Raw genomic sequence first — 22,432 nt, forward strand, 5'->3', positions numbered from 1 at the left:
GCGAGCCGGCTCTTCTGATTCACTACAAAGCATCGGTTCTCAGAGCCGCATCTTTTGCCCACGACCCATCACTACAGGCGACAGTAAGCGTAAGCGCGCGTCACCGAATCCCAGCGAAGAATAGCCGCGACTCGAGAACGCGCACAGCGACGCCAATCCGCTATCGCTAGATTAGAGGACGCACGCGCACGGGACGGGAGGCGCAGAGAGTTTCTCCGAACAAAAACTATTGTGCGGCGTTTGTGTTCGTTTGGAGCGGGCTCGCTTTTAACCCAGGACTAGAGGATGTACGACCTGTGAAGACTGTTATTTTACCAGATATACAAACATTGTTCCAGCCTCTTGTCAGACTTTATTTAAAGAGAAAGATAAACAACTATATGGTTTTGAGGATCCGATCCATGGAACTGCGAGGAACAACCTCCTCATGACTTGCCTGGAAAGAGCCAGAAGCCGGATTTATTCAAATCAAGCTCGCTTTTACACTATTGCACACAGTGGATTAATGCATTTTAATGATTTATTTTTATATGATTTATGGTATGATGGTATGATATGATTTACTGGATCTCAGAGCAAAGAATAGCTAGAATTAAGAGTCATTTTCTTTGTCTGTATATTATTGCATTAACATACTGATCGTTAAATATATCAAGCTCTCCAATTGCTCTCCGTGCAAAGACAAACATGTCAACACTCCGACTATTTCCTGATTAGACAAGAGTCTGACTAGTATTAAATTGCAATGGGAATGCAATAGAAGTTGCATCGATTAATCTACGCCTATTTAGACATTAGCGGAAAGAAATATCCCTTTGTCAACCGACTAGAAGAAGAGACGTGTGGGATTTGGCTATGTCCTTCTTTAATTTCCTAAAAATCTTTAAATTGGGCGCAGAGAAGAAGAAGAAGCAATATGATCATGTGCACAGGGACGCAAATCCGGAGGAAATCTGGGAGATTGTGGGAGAACTGGGGGATGGAGCCTTTGGAAAGGTGTTCAAGGTACAATAAAAGCAAAGAAATTGTTTAATCTCCTCTTGCTGTAAGAGTTTTTATCTATTTTATGTGATATTGGACCCCAGTTGTTTTCTTTTGAATAGAATATAGTGTTCTGTCTATCTATCATGTACTGTACATACACTAATGAAAATTCAAAAAGATGTATTATGTCACCTCTTGCATTACATCATCAAGCACATACCGGTACTCATCCTTAAGTGCCCAGTCTGCTTGACTGTTTTCTCGTCTTGTTCCCTTGAATGCTTTCTCTGTTATAAGGACTAATGCTGCTTGGCTTGTTAGTGAGATAGGGTGATTTGGAGATTAAGTCTAAGGCCATAACCTCTATATACAGTCAAAACACTGACAATTGAACTTCATGCTTCCATTTAGTATGATGATGATGGTTAGTTAAGTAGTTTTTTAGTCAGCCTGTTGCTAATGATTAGTTGGATTGAGGTCTGGGGTTTTTAGGACAGTGGACTTTGTTGATTTTAAACCATCACAGTGTGGTTTGTGTGTTATTGAAGCTCCACTGCTGTCGGCACTAAACAGAATTGCGGAAACAATTACTGTTTTCAGACAAGTTTCCAACTTTTCAATCTAGCATTGTTGGGACATGTATTCACCATCCATGAATATGTTAAAGAAGCTATGATTGTTTTTTTAGACTGGCAGGAATCATTTTAGTACTCTTAATAATTAAGTCATTAGTCAAGTCATTTTAGTACCCTTAATAACTTTTTAACATAGGCTATTTAAAAAAAACAAAAATGCATAATATATGCTTAAATTAGAAACATTCGCTTTCAATACTATTACTCTTTTTTTTGTTGTTGTTGTTGTTTTTTAATTTCTTGTCTTGATAACATGTCAAATACATCAAAAGCATCACACATAGTGGCAAAATCTGATCAAACACCTCCACACATTTCATTCACAATCATCCTGCAATAAACAGCAGACTTTGACCTGGTTAATTTTTCACTACAGAATCACATTAGCTTCTAAACACCTTAGATTACCACTCACTTACAGAAGCCATGTATTGGGTCGACTTGTTTTGTGACCTTCATTGCTCTGCACTGAAGACTCATTACTATGAATGACACTGAATGGGATTTCTGTTGAATGGTGGACTGCATCGCCCTGATTGCACAAGTCTAATTAAAAGTTTGTTCCTATAAAGGGCACGTTTTGCTGATTATTAAACCGATTTTTAGTTTAATCATTTGTAGTCTACACATGATGTATTCATGTACATCAGGCCTCAAAAATTTATGTCTGATTCATCATCAGAAGTTGGATAATTAATTAACAATAAAAACAAACATAATTTACTATCATTAATATCAACAGTTTTCCAATCTCATCACTAACAAAAAATTTTTGAAATGTCTTTGTTATAAAAATGGTTTACTTAGACTAATATAATTCATATTTTTAGAGGACTATGTATAAATAAAAGTTTTCTTGAACAATTCACTTCTTTTTATCCAGGCTCAAAACAAGCAGACCGGCATTTTTGCTGCTGCAAAGGTGATTGACACCAAAACTGAAGATGAGCTGGAGGACTACATGGTAGAGATCGACATCTTGGCATCATGTGACCATCCCAATATTGTCAAGCTGCTTGACGCATTTTACTACGAGACCAAACTGTGGGTGAGTGTGGATTTTGTTTTTGTTGTTTCCTTGTCACACAAATTTTGTTCCAATTGTGTTTTCCACACCAATAGTTTGGAATCTTACTTTAAAAATAACTTTTTCGGCCCATTTAATGTTATTCTGCTTCATATTGCATGAGGACTAGATAATCACCCTTGTTTCCTACAAGAAAAGCCATGGGACAAAGGAATAAGAGACAACCCTGCTTGCTTTCTTGTTGACTCCAACCATTTCCTTCCTGCGCAGTGGAAGTTTAAAACAAGGCTGAAGTGACCTTAGACAGCTCTCGGGTCACTTCAGTCCAGCTTTACTACAGGACACTACAGACATTAGAGACTTGGAGGTTAAAAAAATAAGGACATGTACATATATATTTTTATACTTCACCTTTCTTTATTATATCTAATTACAGTCCGAACAGGCATGAGTGGTCAATTGTTTTTTTACGGCTCCTCTCAGTCAGTGTCTGTTTTCTTCATCTGCCTCGTTGTGTACTGGAAGAGGTGTGCATATTTTACTGTGATCCTGCCATACACCAGGAAATAGACTGATATCAGCCTCACCCATTTCCGTATGAAGATGTAGGTGGGGTTTGATTTAGCTGTGATTCAAGGAATGTTTAAACTGGATTATTCATCAGCCATTTATAGCTTAAGCAGATTAAATCAAACGTAAGTATCAATAAAGCCATTCAGTATTCTGTGTAAAGCAGTTTCCGCTCAATTTTATTATGTTAGCAGATAACATCAGTTTCATATGCCACTTGCATTTAGGCATTTTTAAGTGTCCACATACAAATTGGGGCATCTCTGTGTGGTAAATATGAGGCTTAATAATGCATTCTGTTATCCAGACAGAGGGATCAATGGAAATAAACATTCCCATTCTCATCTGTATGGCCATTGTAGTTCTGAGACTGAATCACCGCTCTCTGTGGGCTGTTGTGTTCTCGTAGCTGCCAGTCTAAAGCAATATCTCACCCACAGTGACACAGCACTCGAGAGAATGAATAACGCTGACTGTTCTAAGTGCTGCATTGGTGTGTAGGGATCAGACATCAACACTGTTTTAAATCTGCATACGTTTCTTGGCTGAAGCCATTTGCACTTTAAAAAAAATGGAGCTCATTTTGGATTCTGGATTTACACACTTCAAACAGTATACCCCAATGGTTTAAATGAAGAATTACCTTAAAATTGTTTTTTTGTGAAACCATTTGGGTTGCAATTAATCCTTTTTTGATAATTGTTCATAAGGGTCACATGTGAGCATTATCTGTGGTCTTCTTTTGTGCTTCTATTAATTTTCATAACTTGATGCACCTGATGGTGCGGATGATTTGAGGAATGGGGTTCACCTGTGATGTCTTTGTTTTAAAATATCCTTTTTTGTGTTTCACGGTACACACTGGATGATGGCTAAGGCTGGAACGCGTCCTGTGTAAGACATGGTATGAATACATTTATGAAAGGATATCTTGAGAGTGCGGTTTTTCCTCTTTTACTTTTGGATAACTTCTTTATTACTCGCACCCATTAAACGACTTGGGAGTTGAGCACGCCTTCTCTACTATCATTTTGAGTCAAACGTAACCTGCGGTGAACAAGCAAGTAACCCATGCTTGTTTAGTGAAGTTTTTAAACTGATTCAATCTATGATTCAACCAGATGACTCCTCTGATTCATTTTAAAAGAACTGAACTGATTCTGAGTCAGTGAGGGCAACATAGCTTGTGAAAGTTTTGTTTCGATATATTTTACTTTTCAAAGGTTTGGGGGTCTGCATATTATGGAATATTATTACAATATAAAATGTAATTTATTCCTGTGATTGTAAAGCTGAATTTTCAGCATCATTACACTGGTCTTCAGTGTGTCGCATGGTCATTGAGAAATCACTCTAATATGCTGATTTGATGATTGAGAAACATTTATTTATAATATTAATGTTGAAAACCGCTTTATTTATTTTCTTTCTTTTTTGGAAACCATTATACTTTTGTTCTGGATTCTTTGATGAATACAAAGGCATTTGAAATCTTTCATAACATTATACATTTCTTTACTATCTTTTTTTTTTTACCAGTTGAATGCATTGTTGGTGAATCTAAAAGTATTATTTCACAAAAAATAAGTAAATAAATAATAACCAAAAACTTTTGAATGTTAATTGAACTGTACTTTATTTCACGTTGTTCTCTCAAGTTCATAACTCGCCGAAGATATTTGTATAGTATTTGTTTTGCCACTCCTGTCATGCCATGCAGGAAACACAGTTGTTGTTCAGTATTAACTATGTGAGCAGTACCTGCCCATCCTCTCCAGATGACCCCAGCCGTGACCCCTTCATCCGCCTGGTGTTCACGGAAACTCTCCTGTTCTAATCCTATTAGGACAGAAAGGCCTCAATTCTGGCACAGCGCTAATGTGCAGAAAGCTTTCGTCCTTCCTCGTGCTCATACAGGCCTCTCTCGCTCGATCCTGTTATGTCATTCACCATATTGAGGCTCACTTTAAGGCTCAGCAGCTTCATGAACCTGCAATGTGGCGCTGTTGACCAATCACAGCTCTAAGTGAATTGTTTTGTAATAATGTGGGCTAGTGTGTCCCTGTTTTCCAGGTTTGGATGTTGTTAAATGCGTTTGTGTCTTGAACTGAAAGAGAGTTTTAGATTTTTTTGTGTTCCCGTACTCGACTGAGCTGAGTGAACAATGGCATCTTGTCTGTTTTTTAAACCACTAGCTGCAGGTTGATGTTGATGTGTTCATGACAACAGGATAAACCGTTCTATGTACTGAATATAATGCTGCTGTTGTGCCTGGCTGAACATTGAGAAATAAAGACAGTACAGTCGTGGCCAAAAGTTTTGAGAATTACATAAATATTGGAAATTGGAAAAGTTGCTGCTTAAGTTTTTATAATAGCAAGTTGCATATACTCCAGAATGTTATGAAGAGTGATCAGATAAATTGCATTGTCCTTCTTTGCCATGAAAATGAACTTAATCCCAAAAAAACCTTTCCACTGCATTTCATTGCTGTCATTAAAGGACCTGCTGAGATCATTTCAGTAATCGTCTTGTTAACTCAGGTGAGAACGTTGACGAGCACAAGACTGGAGATCATTATGTCAGGCTGATTGGGTTAGAATGGCAGACTTGATATGTTAAAAGGAGGGTGATGCTTGAAATCATTGTTCTTCCATTGTTAACCATGGTGACCTGCAAAGAAACGCGTGCAGCTATCATTGCGTTGCATAAAAATGGCTTCACAGGCAAGGATATTGTGGCTGCTAAGATTGCACCTAAATCAACAATTTATAGGATCATCAAGAACTTCAAGGAAAGAGATTCAATTCTTGTAAAGAAGGCTTCAGGGTGTCCAAGAAAGTCCAGCAAGCGCCAGGATCGTCTCCTAAAGAGGATTCAGCTGCGGGATCGGAGTGCCACCAGTGCAGAGCTTGCTCAGGAATGGCAGCAGGCAGGTGTGAGCGCATCTGCACGCACAGTGAGGCCAAGACTTTTGGAAGATGGCCTGGTGTCAAGAATGGCAGCAAAGAAGCCACTTCTCTCCAAAAAAAACATCAGGGACAGATTGATCTTCTGCAGAAAGTATAGTGAATGGACTGCTGAGGACTGGGGCAAAGTCATATTCTCCGATGAAGCCCCTTTCCGATTGTTTGGGGCATCTGGAAAAAGGCTTGTCCGGAGAAGAAAAGGTGAGTGCTACCATCAGTCCTGTGTCATGCCAACAGTAAAGCATCCTGACAGCATTCATGTGTGGGGTTGCTTCTCATCCAAGGGAGTGGGCTCACTCACAATTCTACCCAAAAACACAGCCATGAATAAAGAATGGTACCAAAACAGCCTCCAACAGCAACTTCTTCCAACAATCCAACAACAGTTTGGTGAAGAACAATGCATTTTCCAGCACGATGGAGCACCGTGCCATAAGGCAAAAGTGATAACTAAGTGGCTCGGGAACCAGAATGTTGAAATTTTGGGTCCATGGCCTGGAAACTCCCCAGATCTTAATCCCATTGAGAACTTGTGGTCAATCCTCAAGAGGCGGGTGGACAAACAAAAACCCACTAATTCTGACAAACTCCAAGAAGTGATTATGAAAGAATGGGTTGCTATCAGTCAGGATTTGGCCCAGAAGTTGATTGAGAGCATGCCCAGTCGAATTGCAGAGGTCCTGAAAAAGAAGGGCCAACACTGCAAATACTGACTCTTTGCATAAATGTCATGTAATTGTCGATAAAAGCCTTTGAAACGTATGAAGTGCTTGTAATTATATTTCAGTTCATCACAGAAACAACTGAAACAAAGATCTAAAAGCAGTTTAGCAGCAAACTTTTTGAAAACTAATATTTATGTGATTCTCAAAACTTTTGGCCACGACTGTATACTTATCTCAGCCAATCTGTCTTGTGCAGTGTAATGCAAGGAGCCATGCTTTTGTAAAACAGTGTGATTGTGTTTTAGGAAAGACCCAGTTTTATGTTCGCTGTGTTTCTGTTTGCAGATACTGATAGAGTTCTGTGCCGGCGGAGCCGTCGATGCTGTCATGCTCGGTGAGTTCACACAAAGTGTTTGACGTGCAAGACTGCATCAGAAGAAGGTCACTTACAATGACCAGTTCCTTGTCATTAGTCAAAAACCCATTTCATTTCTTAAAGGCAAAGATGAATTTCAAATGCACATTGATATAGATTTGTTTTGTAGCATAAAACGTTAGTTTATGAACAAGGGTTAAAACATTTTTTTCAAGAAAATTAATACTTTAATTTATCAAGGATGCATTCAATCGATCAAAAGTGACAGTACAGACTTGTGTAATGTTCCAAAAGATTCTACTGCAAATAAATGCTGCTCTTTTGAACTTTCTATTCATCAAAGAATCCTTAAAGTATCACTGTTTCCATAAACATAATAATAATAGTTGATAATAATAAGAAATGTATCATGAGAAGCAAATCTGTATATTAGAATGATATCTGAAAGATCATGTGACACTGAAGACTAGTAATGATGCTGAAAATTCAGCTTTGCATTGAAGGAATAAATTACATTAACTATTAAAATGTATTAAAGTAGAAAATGCTTATACATTTTTAAATTGTAATAATATTTCTCAATACTGCTGTATTTTTGATCAAGTAAATAAATGCACAAAAGATACATTGAAAAACATTAAATCTTACTAACCCCAAAATTGTAAGCTGAAAGATGCGTCGTTTTTTTTTTTTTTTGGTAACGTATCAAAATGTAATTTTTTTTTATTTAAACACTATTTTAAAAATAAAACGCAAAAACAGCAATGGTCCTTAAACCAGTTTCCACATTAAAGGTAAACCTGTCAAACATTAAGAATTATTTCATTATTTTTGTTTAATAATTTATATCTAATAAAAACCTTTTTGGCAAATATATCTATAATTACCCAATGCCAACACACATTTAATCCAGATATTGCATAGCAATTCCTGAGGCAGTTCACTCCATGTAATTACTTGTCAATAAGGTGATCTTATTGTAATAGTATATGTAAACTATGTTACAATTTGTATAAGTGTGTTTGTGTAGGGTAGCATATCCCTGTTCAAGTTTGTGTGTGTGTGTGTGTGTGTGTGTGTGTGTGTGTGTGTGTGTGTGTGTGTGTGTGTGTAGAACTGGAAAGGCCTCTGACGGAGCCGCAGATCAGGGTGGTTTGTAAGCACACTCTTGATGCTCTGCAGTATCTGCATGACAACAAGGTGATCCACAGAGACCTGAAGGCTGGAAACATCCTGCTCACCCTCGACGGAGAAGTCAAACTGGGTGAGTGGGGTTGTAGGGAGCGTTTAGAGGGATGGATGCATGGGCAGCTAGTCAATCATCTCAGAAAGTTTGTTCTCTGAGAGACGTTGGAGAGATTTAAGATTTATTGCTCATCAGTTATGTATAACTGAGAGCAGCGGGAGATTTCAGCCGTTTCGGATAATTAGCGATTTCACAGTCACGTGATAACATAGCAGAGAGACACAGAAAGATAGAGAGAGCAACTGAGGAGGGTCATTTACATGTCAGACTAAACCACAGCTAAAATAAACTTCCCATCATTGACCAGAGTCTGTGTTTTACAGCGGACTTTGGGGTGTCTGCCAAGAACACAAAGACCATCCAGCGAAGAGACTCTTTCATTGGAACGCCTTACTGGCAAGTTAAGAGTTTCATGAAGTGAAGCTACTTGTATGTACACACACATTGACATTGCTGAGACGTTGATCACTCTCTTTCACTCAGGATGGCCCCAGAGGTCGTGATGTGCGAGACGTCTAAGGACAGGCCGTATGACTATAAGGCTGATATTTGGTCTCTAGGAGTCACTCTGATCGAGCTGGCCCAGATCGAACCGCCCAACCATGAGATGAATCCAATGAGAGTTCTGCTCAAGATCGCCAAAGCTGAGCCGCCTACTCTCCAGCAGCCTTCAAAATGGTACAAAACCAAGTCATCTGTGTGAACATGACACAAACATTTAAGTTTCTTACATTTTTATATTTTTAAAATATATTAACATTGTCAGTAACACTTCAATGAAATCTGTTTATATATATATATATATATATATATATATATATAATGAATTATGAAAATAGTTTAAATGCATCAATTATGCCTCGTAATGCACTTTACGAATATTTGCAACCACAGTTATAATACATCATAATATTTATCTCTTCATTTTCAACTTAAGAAAGTTGAATGCATTAAAAACAAGACAAACAAGTCTTTACATATTAGAATGCAGTTTAAATTTTAGTAAAATTATTTATGAAAAGTTATGATGCATTACTATGTACATTATGAATACCTTTATAATGAATTATGCATGGAGGTTTGAAGTAAAGTGTTACCAAATTCACTTATTTTTTTAACTGAGCCAATAGGGTTCAAAGTAATATGAGACAAAAGGTAATTTATCTGAATTTATAAAAAATATCATCATAATTTGTAATTTATCTAAAGTTGTTGTTGATAATTTAAATGATTTTTTATTATTAAAGACTTTAGTTTAGAATTCCTTTTTTTTCCTTTTTCATTGTATCGTACCTACCGTATTTTTCGGACTATAAGTCGCACCTGAGTATAAGTCGCATCAGTCCAAAAATACGTCATAATGAGGAAAAAACATATATAAGTCGCACTGGACTATAAGTCGCATTTATTTAGAACCAAGAACCAAGAGAAAACATTACCGTCTACAGCCACGAGAGGGCGCTCTATACTGCTCAGTGTTGGATACAGGAGCACTGAGCAGCATAGAGCGCCCTCTCGCGGCTGGAGACGGTAATGTTTTTCTTGGTTAATTTCTCTCGGTTCATGTCAAATTAATTTTGATAAATAGGTCGCACCTGACTATAAGTCACAGTACCAGCCAAACTATGAAAAAAAGTGTGACTTATAGTGCGGAAAATACGGTAATTCTAATATAGAAAATGTATATTAAATTATTTGTGTTTTCAAAGATTAACTTTAAGTGAGCTATTAATGACACCAACAGTAATCTAAATATAAAAAAAATAAATGCACATTTAAATATACAGTAAATTAAAAATTCAATTATTTAAAAAATTGTGTATCATTTAATATTCATTTAAAAATTGTGCTTGTTTGTATCTACACTATTGATGAAAGAAAATGGAATTGGTTTCTCATGATCTCAAAAACCCCTTTCTCTCAAGACTTATTAGTTTTGTAGGCACAAATTATTATGCAATATCATTTCTATTTATTATATGTATTTATTTATTTACATTTCTGTCACAATATAACACCTATACTTCCATTTAGTTTATTTCAGAGTTGTAATGATTTCTCTCATGATTCGTCTGCAGGTCTCCTCAGTTTAATGACTTCCTGAAACACGCGCTGGAAAAGAACGTGGACAACAGGTGGAGCACAGCACAACTTCTTCAGGTGAACTGACCTGTCCAACATTTGAAATCTGAGACCATTGACCTAAGCTCAACTAGTATAGCAGCATCCTCTCAGTGTTAAAGCCCATTGTTTACTGTCACTCTGGTCTGCTGCTCATCCAGGTGGCCTTTCTTGCCCCATGAATCAGCAGCTGTTCATTTATAAGTTTGTCTGTGTCAGGCATTTTCTGTACCAGCCTTCATCCTAAGAATTGACGTCAGCAAAGGAGATTTTCTTTCCGAGGCTTTAAGTAGGCCAGCCTGACACTGACTGCGAACAGACACACACACGTTCACTAAACGCTGCAGGTAGAGGCTGAATGGGGATGAAAATACAGAACTCAACTTTTCCTCCAATTAAGGTGATAATATCAAAGAAGCTGCACATTCTCAGACCAGCTCTAGAATGTCTGCAGCAGGTCTCAAAACCAAGAAAGGTAAGAAATGGAGACTAGGATCCTCATGGGACGCTAATTTTGTTGTGCTCGTTTTCCTCTTTTCTGTTTCAGGCGTTTCCTGTTTTGCCTGTTTTTGACAATGCAATAAATCTTAATAGTCTTAAATTAGGCCTTATTTTCTAAATGCCATAGAGTGATGTACAGTTTATCAGTACCATATTTTTTTATCAGCCAATATTTAGGCTTATTTTTATTTTATTGGCTATTTAATTGTGGAGGATCATTACGCATGTATTTTTACAATTAGATCTGACTGTCAAAGTACATTTTTAAAAACACTAGTAATTTAATAGCACTATTTATTATTTGAATACATTTTTATTATACTTGGCCACCGGTTCTTAACAGGCTTCACAATTATATGAGGTGAAGGCTGATTTATGTCAAATATATTTGTGTAAATATGTTGGTGTTATTTTACTCCTAATATGATATCCTTCCTATATTTTTAAATTCATTTATTTTCTCAGTTTTATTTTTATTTTACAAATTTAACTGATTTTTTTCTCGAGATCTTTGAAAACACTTATATTAATAGTACTGTTAAATGTAATCTTTAGCAAACCTCAAAATGCATATTCATTTTTCAATTTGTACAATATAATTGTGATTTCACTTGTAGTATTTTAATGTTTGATTAAATTTTTTGTTTCATAATAATATATTAATATACATAAAATATATAAAATATACATATTTTGAGAATTTTAAAATCTACTGTAACCTAAAGAAATAAATAATTATCAGCTTATTGGTATCAGATAGAATTTTATATAGATATAGAATTGAATTATATTATAATATATAATTTATATATTTTAAATATATATGTGTGTGTGTGTGTGTGTGTATATATATATATATATATATATATATATATATATATTGTTTTATTTTTTTATTATTATTTGTCAACTGTCAATAATACATAAATCAGTTATAATCTAGCTTTAAAGAATTTATCTGGAATAGAGTAATCCCATTTTTTTCCTGGATGTTCAAATTATTTCTATCATATTAATATTGGCATGTGTAATTTTAATGTTTATTGTAGTAAAAGTAGTTTCCGTTTCTGTGCAGCACCCCTTTGTAAGTAGTGTGACTGACAACCGACCCCTGCGGGAGCTCATCGCAGAGGCCAAGGCAGAGGTCACAGAGGAGATAGAGGAGCTGAAGGAGGAAGAGGAGGAAGAAGATCATGAAGGAAACCTGGTAAGAGAGTATAGGAACACTTTTCAGAGAAAGATTAAACCTAGTGTAGACTACTAAGTCTGGGTGAATACTCCGCATATCATCGGCCAGTAGAATGTCCTGAGGTTCCTCCTTCAGTATCGTGCTAACATGTGTAACAAATCTTTTCCTCAGCTGCTTCCTGGACACAAACGTGCATCATCTGATGCTAGCGTTGGAAGCTCTGAAGACGAGAAGCTTCCTCCGACGCCGTCCACATTGGAGTCTGTTCCTGAGAAGATCGAGGAGGTGGCTACACCAAGACCTCCAGACGATCATGTTATAACTGGAATAAAGACAGAACAAGTACCTCTGAAGGTAGATGAGAAACACATCGAGGATGTAGCAGAACCTGGATCCAAGGAACAACAAGTGGAAGTATCTCCAAAGGAACCTAAAGCTGAAGAGATGCCTGTAGAACCACCTGCTGACGCAATAGTCCAGTCGGAGGAGCAGAGAGTAAAACCTGAGGCAGATATACTGGAAGAGGAAAAGGAGGTGGTGGGCAATGGTGAACTCCTAAAGGAAGTGTCTGCATCAGACATTTATTCACTGGAGACACCAACAGAACCAGTTAAACAAGCTGTGCCTGATGAACCTATCCCAACATCTCCACTGAAAGAAGAAGAGAGCGTTGAGGAAAAGGAGAAACCTGAACTGGAAGAGAAGCAAAGCCCAGTGAAACCCAGGTATGTGAAGAAGCAAGACTCTGACTCTGGGATCAGTTCTTCTGCCGACAACAGCAGCATAGACCTGAACTTATCCATCTCCAGCTTCATTAGCAAATCCAAGGAGCCAGGAACCGTCTCTCAGCAGGTGAGAAACAACTTCTGTCATTACACTAGATCTGTGATCTCACATTGTCTGGTTGCTAGCAAGAATGAAAGCATCCAGTCGATCCCTTGATTTAAATTTCAGTTGTTACAAATGTTGTTAAAACGTATTTATTTATATTCATTGTAAATCAGTTCAAAACTCTGATTCAATGATTTGCTCATGTTGTCACTCAAAAATGTTCCCAGTGTGGCATTTTTATTAAACTGTTTAGATATTACAAATATAATAGATTGAATTATAATTGTTTTTTTGTTTTTTTTACATTTATGAATTTAGTGAAAAACAGCATCCCTTGATCATTTTAATTTAACTTTTCTTTTTTTTAATGGGCGTAAATTTATACGTTTTACATTTTATATAGGTTATAGATTATTTATTTTTATTTTTTAGCGCGTTTAAGTTGTAAGATGTTAGCATTTTAAACCTATAGGCTAAACATTAATAAAATTGTTTTTTTTTATTATTATTATTGTATTATTTACAATTATTAATTAGTGTTCAAGTTTAAACATTAAATTTTTGTTACTGTTTTAATTCAGTATTTCCAACGAAATATTTAATATGTGTTCTAGGACAACAAGATGCAGAAGAAAACTCTGAAAAAGACTCGCAAGTTCATCGTGGATGGTGTAGAAGTCAGTGTAACGACGTCCAAGATCCTCACAGACAATGACGCCAAAAGTGAGGAGATGAGATTCCTCCGGTGAGCCATCAGCTGTTTAACTGCTCCGAGACGATTTGATTGTTTGCATCATATTTGCATTCATTGACAATGACTTTAGCTTATAGAAAAAGCTTCTGCCTCGTATGGGCCTTGTAACAACATCACCAGTTTTCTGTTATACACACAGACTGCTAGTTGCCTCAATGGTCTTTCATAGCTGGACGTATAAAAGAGGTGATGGGGTGCAGTGTTTATTAGTGCGGTTTATAGATAAAAAGGCCTCATATTCCAACACCAGATGTGCTAAAAGGAAAACAAGCTGAGTGATACTTCCTGTTTCCACTATATAGAAGATTTTATGAATGGAAAGTTTCTGTGGATGTTAAATGTTCTTTACGAAACGCTAGATGCAAATAAAGAACCTTTATTTTTGTTGTTGGATCAGTGTAAAATGAGTGTAAAATGTGTGTTTCAGGCGTCAGGAGCTGAGGGAGTTGAGACTTCTGCAGAAAGAAGAGCAGCGAGCCCAACAGCAGCTCAGCAACAAACTCCAGCAGCAGAGAGAGCAGATCTACAGACGCTTCGAACAGGAAGTCACGGTGAGCAAGAACCAAAAGCCGTTAAGATATGAACTGCTGTCAAACAACTATTTACCGGGATCACCCTTGATCCCGTGCTCTGTTGCCACAACCCGAACCGAAGCCTGTCAAGATACTCCATTGATGTGATTATTTTCAGCTATTTATTACATTAATAGACATAAACATAGATTCCTGAGACTACTGGTCACACCAAAGCCTGAGACACTGATCTACATATGCTCAACAGCTTCATTATTTTTAGTGTACATAATCTGTGTCTGACTGTTAAGCGGATGTCAGTATTTTAAGCTACCTGGAACTGTGTCAGTTAACCTGGTCGACAGTCATTTTACCTGGTAATTGTATTTATTTATATATCCTATCTTGTCGCTAATTGTGTAGCCTACTTTTTCCTCTTGTTTTACATAAGTTGTGTTCTTCATGTCTATTTCAACATGACACATCTCCATAGGGTCAGTTCTTGTAGATCTGCTTTATATTTCTGTTTAATTGGTTTACTAGAGTAAGAAGCGTCAGTATGATACGGAGGTGGAGAATATGGAGCGGCAGCAGAAACAGACCATCGAGCGTCTGGAGCAGGAACACACCGAGCGTCTCAGAGACGAGGCCAAACGCATCAAAGCTGAGCAGGACAAAGAGCTTTCCAAGTTTCAGAGCGCGCTCAAGAACCGCAAGAAAGAGGTATGGATTTTAATGCGTTTGTAGGCTCGTTTCCCAGACTGCTTCTGATGTGTCCTCAACTTAATCAAATTCCCGCTGCCTGAGCTTCACCCTGTAAAATCCACCCAAATCTTTTTATCTTCCCTCTCTGACACTGGCATTTTTCGGGAAGTTCAGGACCTCTCTACCAAACATGTGATCATTCTGAAACATATTAAGGGAGGATCTAATGTGATCTCCTTGTGAGGAGATACTGCAACATCCAAAAAATTGCTCCTGAGGTTGTTTTTCCACTACTTGTTTTGTCATTTTTTTTTTAGTTTTTGTAGTATTTTTTTTTTTCTTGGTTCCTGTGTTGTCTCTCAGATTTTATAGTATATTAAAAGAGTGTGACACTTCTGATTATGTGTTGCATGATACACGAGCAGGATAAAGCTAATTGTTTCAGCTCAGAAGATTGCAGATGTGTGCGTTGGTGTGTTTTGTTCATACAGTTTAAGTACGAATCCGTTACGTATGATTTGACTGTACTGACAGTATGTAGCTCATGTGACCACACAGTCTCTCCAGCGCCGCCCTGCAGGATGTAAGCGGTGTGTCTGTTTACTGTGTGCCGGGAAACATGAACTCTGCTTTCCTTTTTCTTTCCACTTTACTGACAGTGTTTGGTCTCAACTGGAGGAGCCCGTACAGTATTAACTTGTAGAGATGGTTAAAGCAATTTCATCTTTTCAACAGCACTGTCATTAATGTAATATTTACCACCGATTTGTTTTCCTCCTCAAAAAAAAAAATGCTGTTCTAAAAACCCTTTACAAATTCCCATGCAGAATTAGTCTTCCAGTTGGCCAACAAATAGACGTCACAATAAAGTAGCTCTTTTCATGCTGACTTTAAATATAGAGTCGTTTAGAGGAAAGTAGTGATTAGCAGTCCAAATGAGCTTTAGTTTCTTGTAGGCTAAAAGGGTACATTTGTCAAAATTGCAAATGTTCTATTACTATATTCTATTTTAATGCTAGTTGTTAATGCTTAGTGTGTGTATGTTTGTAGGAGCAAGAATTTCTTCAGAAGCAGCAGCAGGATCTGGACAGCGCTCTGAAGAAGATCATTCAGCAGCACAAACATGAGCTGGCCACTACAGAGAAAGACTGTCTCAACAACAAGCAGCAGCTCCTGAGAGGTCCGTCCAGACATCACCGCTCAATACTAGCCCTAAAAGTCTCACTCTCATCCTCCCCAACTGACCACTTACAGCTTTTGCAGTCTTAGCAGTTCAGACTATTCAGACTCTCGTGTGGCTTTTAGCAGTCTGGTCTGATCCTGCTGTTAAATGTTACCGTGGCATATGCTCCATATGACCTCCTAAATTTGTAGAATTTAAAATAATTTTGTTTTTTAGGGGTTTTTTTTAAGACTGTAAGAGAATTGTAATATAAGCCATGCCATTGAAAGCAGTGTTCAGTTGATTTAACACTGTTCTTCCTTATTCTTGCAGCCAGAGAAGCCGCGATGTGGGAGCTAGAAGAGCGTCACCTACAGGAAAAACACCAGCTACACAAACAGCAACTGAAAGACCAGTACTTCATGCAAAGACACCAGCTACTCAAAAGACATGAGAAGGTTACTTTCCAGATCAGTCTTACATTATCCCTGGACCACAAAACCCCAGTAAAAAGGGTACATTTATCGAAATTTAGATTTATACATCATCTGAAAGCTGAATAAATAAGCTTTCCCTTGATGTATGGTTTGTTATGATAGGATAATATTTGCCCGAGATGCAACTATTTGATAATCTGGAATCTGAGGGTGCAAAAAACTCAAAATACTGAGAAAGTAGCCTTTAAAGTTGTCCAAATGAAGTTCTTAATGTATATTACTAATTAGTGGTTGTCCGATATATCGCCAAGGCCGATATATCAGCCGATACTTGCCAATATTCAAATATCGGCATTGGCCGATAAGTTTTTCTGCTTGGCCGATGTGTTTGAGGCTGTACTTTTATTTTGACAGTGCTGAGAATGGCAATAAGAAGAAGAAGAAAATAATAATAATAATAATAAATCATTTAAAAATATATTGGCTATCGGCCCACTGCTTTCCTAGATATCGGCATTGGCTGTCAAAAAAACAATATCGGTCGACCATTATTACTTATCAAAAATTACGTTTTCATATATTTACAGTAGAAAATTTACAAAATATCTTCATGGAACATGATCTTTACTTAATGTCCTAATGATTTTTTTCATAAAAGTAATATCAATCATTTTGACCAATACAATGTATTTTTGGCTATTACTACAAATATACCCCAGCGACTCCAGGGTCACATATGTGCTCTTTCGGCTGCTATTGGTGTGAATTTTTACTCTAAATGCATTTCTGTACAGGAAATGGAGCAGATGCAGAGGTATAACCAGCGTCTGATAGAGGAGATGAAGAACAAACAGACGCAGGAAAGAACCAGACTGCCTAAGATCCAGCGCAGTGATGCTAAGACCCGCATGGCCATGTTCAAAAAGAGTCTGCGCATCACGACCACAGGGCTCACGCCGGAACTGGAACGTGAGAGAGTCAAACAGGTCAATATGTACTCCCCCTCAGACCGTCCAAGATGTAGATGAGTTTGTTTCTACATCTGAACAGGTTTGGAGAAATTTTGCATTACTTCACTTGCTCAACAGTGGATCCTCTGCAGTGAATGGGTGCCGTCAGAATGAGAGTTTAATATTAAAATTAAATTAAATTTATGCATTTAGCAGACGCTTTTATCCAAAGCGACTTACAGTGCATTCAGGCTATCAATTTTTACATATCATGTATTCCCGGGGAATCGAACCCCCAACCTTACACTTGATAAGGCAGTGCTCTACCACTTGAGCTACAGGAACACCTGTAAAAACCGCTGATAAAAACATCACAATTATCCGCACCACTCCAGTCCATCAATTAACATCTAGTGAAGTAAAAAGCTGTGTGTTTGTAAGAAACAAATTGTATATTTGTGTGTCCAATGAACAGTTTGCAGCACAGGAGGAGCAGAGACAAAATAACGAGCGTCTCCATCAACAACAGAAACATCGCAATCAGATGAGAGATCTGCAGACGCAGTGTGACGCCAACGTCAGAGAACTACAGCAGCTGCAGGTACACGCTTAAACTGTACAGCATTTCTGCAAGCGCATTATTTTTATAAATCGGTTAACTCATCATAAAAACAAAAGTAATAGTGTCTTGTGTGTTTTGCAGAATGAGAAGTGCCATCTTTTGATCGAGCATGAGACTCAGAAGCTGAAGGAGCTGGATGAGGAGCACAGCGCAGAGCTCAAGGACTGGAGAGACAAACTCAAACCCCGCAAGAAGGTACTTACTGTCATTAACAGTAGTTCTGAAGTTATGAATGGTTGAATCACTATAAATATTGCACATGAAACCTGCGGTGGAAATTTATATACACTACCATTCAAAAGAGGCTGGTAAGATTTGTAAATGTTTTTATTTCCTATTTAAGTACAGCAAAAACTCTTTTGTGAAATATTTGTACAATTTAAATGGCTGTTCTCTATTTGAATCTATTTTAAAATTGAAGCAGAATTTTCAGCATCATTACTCCAGTCTTCAGTTTCACATGATCCTTCAGAGATCATTCTAATAAAATCATTCACTGATATTTTGCTGCTTAAGAAACATTTTCCTATTATAATCATCATTGATGATAACGGTTGTGCTACTAAATATGTTTGTGGAAACCATGATAATTTGTCATCTTTCATAACATTATGTCTTATATCAGTGTTTTAATGTGACTTTTAATCAGTTGAATGCATCGTTGAATAAAGTATGAATTTCTTAAAAAAAAAAAAAAAAAAATGTATGTATGTGTATATACAACCCGAATTCCGGAAAAGTTGGGACGTTTTTTAAATTTAAATAAAATGAAAACTAAAGGAATTTCAAATCACATGAGCCAATATTTTATTCACAATAGAACATAGATAACGTAGCAAATGTTTAAACTGAGAAATTTTACACTTTTATCCACTTAATTAGCTCATTTAAAATTTAATGCCTGCTACAGGTCTCAAAAAAGTTGGCACGGGGGCAACAAATGGCTAAAAAAGCAAGCAGTTTTGAAAAGATTCAGCTGGGAGAACATCTAGTGATTAATTAAGTTAATTGATATCAGGTCTGTAAGATGATTAGCTATAAAAGCTTTGTCTTAGAGAAGCAGAGTCTCTCAGAAGTAAAGATGGGCAGAGGCTCTCCAATCTGTGAAAGACTGCGTAAAAAAATTGTGGAAAACTTTAAAAACAATGTTCCTCAACGTCAAATTGCAAAGGCTTTGCAAATCTCATCATCTACAGTGCATAACATCATCAAAAGATTCAGAGAAACTGGAGAAATCTCTGTGCGTAAGGGACAAGGCCGGAGACCTTTATTGGATGCCCGTGGTCTTTGGGCTCTCAGACGACACTGCATCACTCATCGGCATGATTGTGTCAATGACATTACTAAATGGGCCCAGGAATACTTTCAGAAACCACTGTCGGTAAACACAATCCGCCGTGCCATCAGCAGATGCCAACTAAAGCTCTATCATGTAAAAAGGAAGCCATATGTGAACATGGTCCAGAAGCGCTGTCGTGTCCTGTGGGCCAAGGCTCATTTAAAATGGACTATTTCAAAGTGGAATAGTGTTTTATGGTCAGACGAGTCCAAATTTGACATTCTTGTTGGAAATTACGGACGCCGTGTCCTCCGGGCTAAAGAGGAGGGAGACCTTCCAGCATTCAGTTCAAAAGCCAGCATCTCTGATGGTATGGGGGTGCATAAGTGCATACGGTATGGGCAGCTTGCATGTTTTGGAAGGCTCTGTGAATGCTGAAAGGTATATAAAGGTTTTAGAGCAACATATGCTTCCCTCCAAACAACGTCTATTTCAGGGAAGGCCTTGTTTATTTCAGCAGGACAATGCAAAACCACATACTGCAGCTATAACAACAGCATGGCTTCGTCGTAGAAGAGTCCGGGTGCTAACCTGGCCTGCCTGCAGTCCAGATCTTTCACCTATAGAGAACATTTGGCGCATCATTAAACGAAAAATACGTCAAAGACGACCACGAACTCTTCAGCAGCTGGAAATCTATATAAGGCAAGAATGGGACCAAATTCCAACAGCAAAACTCCAGCAACTCATAGCCTCAATGCCCAGACGTCTTCAAACTGTTTTGAAAAGAAAAGGAGATGCTACACCATGGTAAACATGCCCCATCCCAACTATTTTGAGACCTGTAGCAGAAATCAAAATTGAAATGAGCTCATTTTGTGCATAAAATTGTAAACTTTCTCAGTTTAAACATTTGCTATGTTATCTATGTTCTATTGTGAATAAAATAGAGGCTCATGTGATTTGAAAGTCTTTTAGTTTTCATTTTATTAAAATGTAAAAAACGTCCCAACTTTTCCGGAATTCGGGTTGTATATATATATATATATAACTTTTTTTTGGTTATTTTCAATCTCAATTAAACCAATATATTGTAATATTATTAAGCAATTAAACTGCTGTTCTTTCAGATAATTCAGAGAAATTGCATGGTATCTTGGCTTTTTGTGTACTCGTGACGAGCAAAATCCGCGGTGTTTCAAAGTCTTTTGATCTGGCTAAGGATTTTTTTTTTAACCCTGTTACAAGACTTTCTCACACTGAATGACTCTATAAAAACTGACGATGAAACACTTTTGATGATGCTTCATCCACACCAACAAGTGTCCGTATAAGTTCAGTAAATCATTACTAAGTGCACCTTTAATATGCAACATTTCAATCATGTTAAAAAAGTTTCATTGGTAAATGCACTAAGACTGTGAAACCTGTGTGTGCAGGCCCTTGAGGAAGAGTTCGTCCGTAAGCTAAAGGAACAGGAAATGTTCTTCAAAATGAGCGGGGAGTCTGCATGCCTTAACCCCTCCACCCAGAGCCGGATCTCAAAGTTCTACCCCGTCCCGAGCGTCCAGTCCACCGGATTTTAACTCACACGTTCACGCTAAACTGCATTGTGAATGAACTTCTGCTGCTTTGTTCCCTCTGATCAGTCAGTCAGAAGGAAGGAGGGACTTCATTGATCCAGATATCCACAGAGAAGTTTTTTGCATTTTGTTTTTATTTTGTTATTTTAAAGGAGGATTTTCAGTGTGGTTACCCTAAACATTTCTGCAATAGTTTAAGAAAGATGATGTGATTCTGTATGCCACTTAATTGATCAATTTTTTCCATTTTTAAAAATGGATTTTTACCTTTAACCCCACCCCCCGAATCAGTGGTCTCAGTGTCTTAACGATGTGGTATTTTTATACCAAGTGAATAATTTAAATCTCAAAATCAATCTGAATCAGTTGTGGTGTTGTTGATTTGTGTTTTTTTTTTTGTCTGAAGGGTAGTCAAATGTTCTTAAATTTGATTGAAGTTTAAAGGCACATTATATAGAGGTAAAAAAGGACATTTCTTGGTTATTTTCTGTATGAATTACAGGATTTAAATATATTTGACTCTGTTATCTCACTTTTATTGAGCTTTGTTTATCATTAAATGGATCTATAGCATGTATAGTAGCAGCAATATTCATTTCTTTGAGGTGTTTTTTGCATTGCATCCACAATGTATGGAAATATCCTGACGTCACTGTGGTTTAAAGTGCATTTGTGCTTGCACTGCTATGCAGTGTGAACATGTAGCCTAAGTAAATCATCTCAACCTACAATTATTTCTGTGAACTTCTGAGGAGCCCAATCTCTTCATAATGTCCATTCTCCAAAAAATGGCAAATGGTTTTAGTTTCACTGATAACCAGAGATTGACCCAGACATCTCTACAATACATTAGTGTACGTTTCTGTAAAATTGTATGGTGGATGATGTGTCCTATGAACCGACACAACTTTAATCAGTCAGGAATTGTGTATTGTAGCAACATTTTTATTTCCTTTCATCCCAACTTTCAACATTCAGTTCTAAATGGGTTTACTGCATTTACATTTGTGCCGTAATCTGTAATATCTGAACAAAACATTTAAAATCTGTGAAAAAAAGACAAGTGTCAAAACATGAAATTCTTGTCATTTACAGTATGATGTCCTGAGAGCATTGCTTATCTTGTACAGCACATTTGACTGAGCCAAGGGTGCCATGCACCTTCTGACAAAGGAATTCCTGCAGGTAGTCGCATGCACATTCATGATGCCTGTTTGCTTTTTCATAGAATTTTTCTTGATTGTTTTTGTTTGCTTTTTAAGCATTTCCACTGATGAGGTAAAGTTAGCTACATAACAGTTGTATGTACTGTGT

The 22,432-nt window shown here is 37.3% G+C and overlaps 1 protein-coding gene across 1 annotated transcript; it reads left to right on the forward strand.

Annotated features, from left to right (window-relative positions):
• The first annotated feature begins 559 nt into the window (after positions 1 to 559).
• On the forward strand, positions 560 to 21,922 carry LOC132142710 (serine/threonine-protein kinase 10-like). Its single transcript, XM_059552784.1, has 18 exons — positions 560 to 1,005; positions 2,503 to 2,667; positions 7,196 to 7,244; positions 8,341 to 8,490; positions 8,796 to 8,868; positions 8,956 to 9,150; positions 10,551 to 10,632; positions 12,170 to 12,301; positions 12,455 to 13,135; positions 13,729 to 13,859; positions 14,296 to 14,419; positions 14,924 to 15,103; positions 16,136 to 16,265; positions 16,581 to 16,705; positions 17,479 to 17,670; positions 18,110 to 18,235; positions 18,338 to 18,451; positions 20,975 to 21,922. Exons 1-18 carry the CDS (start codon positions 856 to 858, stop codon positions 21,119 to 21,121), a joined length of 2,946 nt encoding a protein of 981 aa, XP_059408767.1. The 5' UTR covers positions 560 to 855; the 3' UTR covers positions 21,122 to 21,922.
• Positions 21,923 to 22,432: the final 510 nt, after the last annotated feature.

The sequence above is a fragment of the Carassius carassius genome, chromosome 6 (assembly GCF_963082965.1).
Source record: "Carassius carassius chromosome 6, fCarCar2.1, whole genome shotgun sequence".
Lineage (NCBI taxonomy): Eukaryota > Metazoa > Chordata > Actinopteri > Cypriniformes > Cyprinidae > Carassius > Carassius carassius.

Excerpts from the sequence above, each read along its gene's own strand:
- LOC132142710 (XM_059552784.1), top strand. The coding sequence starts at position 856 with ATGTCCTTCTTTAATTTCCTAAAAATCTTTAAATTGGGCGCAGAGAAG. Across the intron at positions 9,151-10,550 it reads CTCCAGCAGCCTTCAAAATG|GTCTCCTCAGTTTAATGACT; the intron begins GTACAAAACCAA and ends ATTCGTCTGCAG. Across the intron at positions 16,266-16,580 it reads CAAGCAGCAGCTCCTGAGAG|CCAGAGAAGCCGCGATGTGG; the intron begins GTCCGTCCAGAC and ends TTATTCTTGCAG.